The 7310-nt window shown below is 37.9% G+C and overlaps 1 protein-coding gene across 3 annotated transcripts in view; it reads right to left on the bottom strand.

The window, feature by feature from the left end:
- Positions 1-570: 570 nt before the first annotated feature.
- The window catches only part of Cyp7b1 (cytochrome P450 family 7 subfamily B member 1), a 181542-nt gene continuing 174802 nt past the window's right edge, over positions 571-7310 (bottom strand). For 2 of the 3 annotated variants that reach the window (XM_021159008.3, XM_029475067.2), the window contains exon 6: positions 571-1057. In XM_021159008.3, the coding sequence (XP_021014667.1) occupies positions 761-1057 (297 nt within the window). In that variant the 3' untranslated portion in view covers positions 571-760. Of the gene's footprint in view, positions 1058-3146; positions 6748-7310 lie in introns of those variants that run through there. The other variant, XM_085836012.1, reaches the window with a different exon arrangement.

Raw genomic sequence — 7310 nt, 5'->3', positions numbered from 1 at the left:
TACTACTGTCAGTGCTATTATAACTTCAATATTTACCTCCACAATAAGCCCGATACTAATGTCTAGGCTAATTGCTGACTATATGATAGGCTTTGTGTTTGTCTATATGTTAGAATTTAACAGTATCTAACTTGAAAATGAGCCATTTTACATGACAACTAATTATGTTCTATTGAACTGTACAATACAAAGTTATAGAATATTTATGGATGGTTAAATATTAAAGGGAGTTGGAACATTTACTATTTTGCAAAACTCATTTAATGCAAAGGTACCCTGGTGATGTAGACGTTATTGATACTATACTTGAAGGGAAAATTTTCATACGGTGTAATTCATTGGATTTAATTTCCCCCTTCTCTGGAAAACGGGAAATTGTTAGACTGTCCATCGAAGGCACAGCTTTCTGGCAGAACATAAAACCATATTAGAGGATTTCAGTAACTTAAATAAAATCACCCTGGAGCAAATTTATTACGGACAAGCACATTCACTACAAATGATAAAAATCATAGTAAGTACAAACTTGAAAATGTTATTTTACCTTATCCTGAAATGATTGCCATGACATTTTTTAAACCATCACACTGCTTTATTTTATGACAGGTTTTGTGACCCAAAACAAACTGGATTGATCTCAACCAAATATAAATTTGCCATTTTCAAACAAGAGTAGTGGTTGCATTTGGGGGAGGGAGTGCACCAAATCCCGGAGCTCAGCACATGCAGCCTTACTCTGCAAAGCTTCTCTGCCACACTTTCAGCTTCTCCAAGATTTGGCTTTGTACCTAAAGGAGACGGCAGAATCGGGGTGCTGAATACCTAAAAACATCCGACTGTGGTTTAGTCCTATGGGCTTCCTGTCAATTATTTCTAAATCAAAATAAGTTAAAAACATAATCAGTAGTAGCTTCATTTCATTCACTGCAAAATATCTCCCTGGACATTTGCTTGTTCCGAGTCCAAAAGGCATAACGAAACTCTTCAGCTTCTTTCCTCCTTTGAAAAACGTGGTTTTCTTTTTACCATCTTCTATGAAGCGATCAAACCTAAATTCCTATAGGAAATAATAGACATTGTTAATTGCATTTTTATGAGTTTGAGTTAAGTCCACAAGATTGATTTTTGTCTAAAAAACATACACAAGGAAGTAAAACCTGAAAATATGAAAGTCATACACAAACTCTCAAAAAATTCAAATGTTACAAGGAACACCTATACCCAAACACTTACACCACTTCACTTCTCAGCTCACATTTCTTTTGTCTTCTCTTGTTTGGTGTTCTATGCTGTCATGAAATACTGAAGTCTGGGTAATTGATAAAGAAAAGCATTTCTTTGACTTGTGAATCTGGAGTCCAAATAGTCTAAGAACCTGGCATTGATGGGGCCTTGTGCTGTTATCAAAACAGAAAACCACAGGGCATGTTGATACATTTAGAAAAGGAAAAATCAGAGAGAAAGTCTTCTGTCATAGTAACCCACTTTTCTAGCAGCCAGTGTACTTTCAAGAGATTGATAACAGAGCAAACCCAACCACCTATTAAAGTCTCACCTTGCAACACCACCAAGAGCAGCAGGTTTCAGGACAAGTTTTGGCCAGGATACACAATGCTCAAATTATAGTGACTGCACTGAGTTGTCTAAGCATAGAGAGGCTACATCTATTTCTATTTTTGTCCTTTACAATGATATATATATATATATGTATATATATATATATGTGTATGTGTGTGTATACTGATTGTGGGTAAAAGGGTTCTCATATACTGCTGCTGCCATTTCTACTATGAAATAATGAATCTTAGCAGCAACAGTTTGTTATTCTTTTATCCTCTCAACTAGCTACTGATGGATGAGTACCATGATTTTAGGATTTAGTGTTTATGTTTGGATTAAAGAGACAGGAAATAATATGATTCAACAAATCTCCAGAGCAAAACCTAAGCTGCAAACAGATTTTGCTTTTTTCTATGTTAATGCAAATTTCTCCTATAAGATTTCTATTAGATATACTCTGCTTGGGTTAATTCTGATTTCTATTTGAGTACACTCTGCTTGGGTTAATCTGACCTACTTACTTCTCAGGCATTTCTGACATATATTCATAAAGAAGTTATATTATTTGCTATAGAAAATTAGAGAATTCATTTATTTAGGGTAGTTAGTCTGCACCCTTAAGTCTTGCCACACTGCCAAAATGGTCCAGTTCAACTCTCATTTGAGTGTTAGAGGGTGCTTAGTGACTTTACTTTAGTTCCTTGTGAATTAAACTTTCAATTCAATTAATTAATTAATGCTCATGGTTTGAGTTAAAATGACCAATTCTTTTCGAGATAGAGCTCATTATATCTACTTAACCACCACTTTGATATAATCTACATGAAGTCAAATGTAGAGAAGTAAGTAGGTCAGGTCTAACACATTTCTGGTTATGCCAAAACCCTATAATGTGAATAAATTGTGATTGATTATATTACGAATGTTTAAATCATTTTAATGGCAAATGTGGTAAGGTTGGAACAATTATCTCCCTTATCAGCACTTGGTTTACTTTAGTTTATTCAGAATAATTAATTTAAGTATTTGAGCTTTGAAAGCCTTTGCACAATTCCTACTCCCTCCCATCTTGCAAGACTGTAAAATAATGTTGGCAATATTATTTAGCATTTGATAGTTTGTTATTTCCTATAATGTTGGCAATATTATTTAGCATTTGATAGTTTGTTATTTCCTAACAAGTGGTGCTTTAAACAGATTAGAATAGATGTATATTTTAGTACTGTTATGAAATGTATCTAAACAAATCTAACCAATGCAGAACTGAGAATACCTGTTCATCCATGCAGCAAATACCATGACCGTCTCTGTGGACATACAGGGACATACAGTGTTTCTAATAGCAAATGGAAGCCTCTTTTGGTGAACATCTTCATCTCTCAGGTACAGCCATGCCTTCCTGAACTCAGCACTAACCCTTCTTGTTAGCAGCTTTAGCATTTCTTACCACTCTTCTTTTTCTTTTCTTTTTTTTATTAAGGCATTTTTATTAGATATTTTCTTCATTACATTTCAAAGGCTATTCCCAAAGACCCTATACCCTCCCCCCGCCCTGCTCCCAAACCCACCCACTCCTGCTTCCTGGCCCTAGCATTCCCCTGTACTGGGGCATATGATCTTCGCAAGAGGAAGGGCCTCTCGTCCCATTGATGGTCGACTAGGCCATCCTCTGCTACATATGCAAATAGAGACACAGCTCTGGGGGATACTAGTTAGTTAATATTGTTATTCCTCCTACAGCGTTGCAGACCCCTTTAGCTCTTTGGGTACTTTCTCTGACTCCTTCATTAGAGGCCCTGTGTTCCATCTAATAGATGACTGTGAACCTCCACTTCTGTATTTGCCAGGCATTGGCATAGCCTCACAAAAGAGAGCTATATCAGGGTCCTGTCAGCAAAATCTTTCTGGCATATGCAATAGTGTCTGGGTTTGGGATGGATCCCCTGGTGGGGCAGTCTCTGGATGGGCTTTCCTTCCATCTCAGCTCTAAACTTTGTCTCTGTAACTCCTTCCATGGGTATTTTGTTCCCTCTTCTAAGAAGGACTGACACATCCACACTTTGGTCTTCCTTCTTGAGTTTCATGTGTTTTGCAAATTGTATCTTGGATATTCTAAGTTTCTGGGCTAATATCCACTTATCAGTGAGTGCATATCATGTGTATTCTTTTGTGATTGGGTTACCTCACTCAGGATGACATCCTCCAGATGCATCCATTTGCCTAAGAATTTCATGAATTCATTGTATTTAATTGCTGTACTCCATTGTGTAAATGTACCATATTTTCTGTATCCATTCCTCTGTTGATGGACATCTGGGTTCTTTCCAGCTTCTGGCCTTTATAAATAAGGCTGCCATGAACATGGTGGAGCATGTGTCCTTATTGCAAGTTGGAACATCTTCTGGGTATATGCCCAGGAGAGATATTGCTGGATCTTCCAGTAGTACTATGTCCAATTTTCTGAGGAACCGCCAGACTGATTTCCAGAATGGTTGTACCAGTTTACAATCCTACCACCAATGGAGGAGTGTTCCTCTTTCTCCACATCCTGGCCAGAATCTGCTGTCACCTGAATTTTTGATCTTAGTCATTCTGACAGGTCTGAGGTGGAATCTCAGGGTTGTTTTGATTTGCATTTCCCTGATGATTAAGGATGTTGAACATTTTTTTCAGGTGCTTCTCAGCCATATGGTATTCCTCAGTTGAGAATTCTTTATTTAGCTCTGTACCTCATTTTTAATAGGGTTATTTGATTTTCTGGAGTCCATCTTATCGAGTTCTTTATATATATTGGATATTAGTCCTCTATCTGATTTAGGATTGGTAAAGAGCCTTTCCCAGTGTGTTGGTGGCCTTTTGTCTTACTGATAGTGTCTTTTGCCTTACAGAAGCTTTGCAGTTTTATGAGGTCCCATTTGTTGATTCTTGATCTTATAGCACAAGCCATTACTGTTCTGTTCAGGAATTTTTCCCCTGTGCCCATATCTTTGAGGTTCTCCCCCACTTTCTCCTCTATAAGTTTCAGTCTCTCTGGTTTCATGTGGAGTTCCTTGATCAACTTAGATTTGAGCTTTGTACAAGGAGATAAGAATGGATCAATTCACATTCTTCTACATGATAACTGCCAGTTGTGTCAGCATCGTTTGTTGAAAATCCTGTCTTTCTTCCACTGGATGGTTCTTGATGAGCAATCTAAGTAGACTAGTGTTCTTCCCTAGACCTTTCTGCGAGGGACGAATAGCTTAAGTAAAATTTCACATGAAACACAACCCTAGAAAAAGGTTCACTATAGTTCTGGTGTTTGCTCCAGAAAAAGCAAAGGAGGAAATTTACCATGATTTTTGGCTTCATTGTATCCAAATCATGTAAAATAAACCCCAAACTCCCATGGCTGCCCAGGATCTTCTTAGTGACCTCAAAGGCTATCCTGTGAGAAGCCAGGACAGCTCCTTCAAATTTCTGTCTTCCTCCTTTAGTTTGCTCAGAAATAGTATCTCAGAAATTTATATTTTATGCTTTATTTAGAAAAACTAAAAGGGAAACTATCAGTAGCATTTGCTCTGTAGCCATCATCATGGAAACAATTTGTAATAATATTTGAAAGTAAATTTGAATAAAAATTATTTTCAGTTTGTCCCACTGCATATGCATGAGAATCCTGGACAGGTCCTTGTTAGGAAGGCCTATGGACTCCATTGTGGGCTAGTTTAGTTCTAGCCCCTAAAGTGAAGCATATTATAATCCCACCTAGGCTATTTTGGATAGCAAAGATCAGCAAGTTCCACTTAATCTCAGCATCACAATCATTTAAATCCTCTGAGAGACCCTAGGATGTCAGAAGCAGGACTGGCTATGAAAGACACTGAACAGGCCTTCTGCTCACTAGCTGTTATTCTGCTTGAATTTCCTGGAGGTGCTCACATGCACTGAATTGCGTTGGGTCCAGGAATTTGAAGCAATCTGGCCAGGGTCACCTCAAGGAGAAGTCCTTTGCTTGCAAAGAAAGCAATGTCTTGTGATCAGTCTTTCCTTGTACCTCACCATGCAAGGCAATAGAGACTGCAGTCATCTCCCAAAAGACGGCAGAGTGAGAGAGGATTCACTTTTCTCAGCCTACCTCTTGAGTTTTCACAGTCTGCAATACAATGATTCTCCCATAGCAGGGTTCCACATATGCTTGTTGTACTAATGAGCAAATAAGACTAATGCCTATTTTTAAAGTAATATTCATGTTCCTGAAGCAAAGATAGGTTCTGAGTGTGAATGTGAGCATACAGAAAAAGACGAGTGGCTGAATATTTAGAGTTTATGAACAGCAGAAATGGTACAACATTGAAGCACTTGATGCCCAGGTTGGATAGGAGATCCTCTTTCCTTTCCTTTCCTTTCCTTTCCTTTCCTTTCCTTTCCTTTCCTTTCCTTTCCTTTCCTTTCCTTTCCTTTCCTTTCCTTTCCTTTCCTTTTTTTGTTGTTGTTGTTTGTTTGTTTGTTTGTTTGTTTTTTTCGAGACAGGGTTTCTCTGTGTAGCCCAGGCTGTCCTGGAACTCACTTTGTTTACCGGGCTGGCTTCGAACTCAGAAATCTGCCTGCCTCTGCCTCCCAAGTGCTGGGATTAATGGCGTGCGCCACCACACCCGGCTCGAGATACACTTTTCTTAGCTGGCTTTAAACATACAGATCTGCTGATCTTTACTCCCAGCATGCCTGGCCCTAGCACTTATAATGCATAATTTTGGCTGTTAAATTCCTATCCAAAAGAACCATGGGGTTGAAAGGGTGGGAGGTGAGGAGAGCACAAAGAATGGTGTCTATAGAGATAGTGGCAATCTGCTAAACGTTTTTTTTATTTGATGACAACAATAACTCTGATTTAACTCTCATGACACAAATAATAAACTCCGCTACTAATCGGATAATTACAAAGAAAACCATAAGCAGAAGTGAAAAACTATAGGGAGAAGTAGTGACATTTTAGCAAATATTTTTCAGATTTAATTTCAGTTGTTTTATTTATTGCTTCTATACTAATAACTGTCATTTTTGGTATTCACAAATTCAGAGATGAAGCTTGCCCTCTGGAGAACACTCACTCTGGTCAAAGCTCGACACCCTCCTGGCTGTCATTATCTGCATAATTCTTCTCCTAAGAAACCATGCCACACTTTCCATGGTAAGACATTGGCTTTCCTGGTAAATACATACAAATTAGTTCATTGTTTTTGAAGCCTGTCCTCTTATTAATTTCTTAATATTATAACTCAAGTTGGCTACAGAACATTCTGTCTTAAAAGCTATATTTAAAAGTTATATTTAAAATCTATATTTAAAAGCTATATTTAAATGTCTATGAGACATTTAAAAAGAGTACAGAAGTTTCATTTTCCAAAGGGGATCAGTAAATAGTAGCAGTCAAAGCCCTCCTTCATGCAAAGCACAAGCAGAATGTAAGTACACTCAATTTGCATGCAGGGGGTGACTCTCCGAAGTGGTATTAAGGGATGAACCGGGGTGGATTAATTTCCAGTCTTTGATATTCATTAACTCCAGCTTCAGGAAAAAAATACAAGGAGATGACACAATTACCCTCAGAGCTTCACCCGAGAGCAGCAGCTTTACAATTTGAAGTTCATAGTGCCATGCTAATTGATCAAGCAGGGCACATACCTTTAGCTAAAAGGGCTTAACTACTATTTTAACTTAACTATAGTGATGATGGTATTTGACTTCTGAAGTTCTTCCTCAAAAAGAAT

Source organism: Mus caroli, unplaced genomic scaffold (assembly GCF_978045245.1).
Source record: "Mus caroli unplaced genomic scaffold, Mus_caroli_1 scaffold_3, whole genome shotgun sequence".
In the NCBI taxonomy this organism is placed as follows: Eukaryota; Metazoa; Chordata; class Mammalia; order Rodentia; family Muridae; genus Mus; species Mus caroli.
The sequence above is the reverse complement of the archived record's forward strand: the minus strand, read 5'-3'. Positions and strand labels throughout refer to the sequence as shown.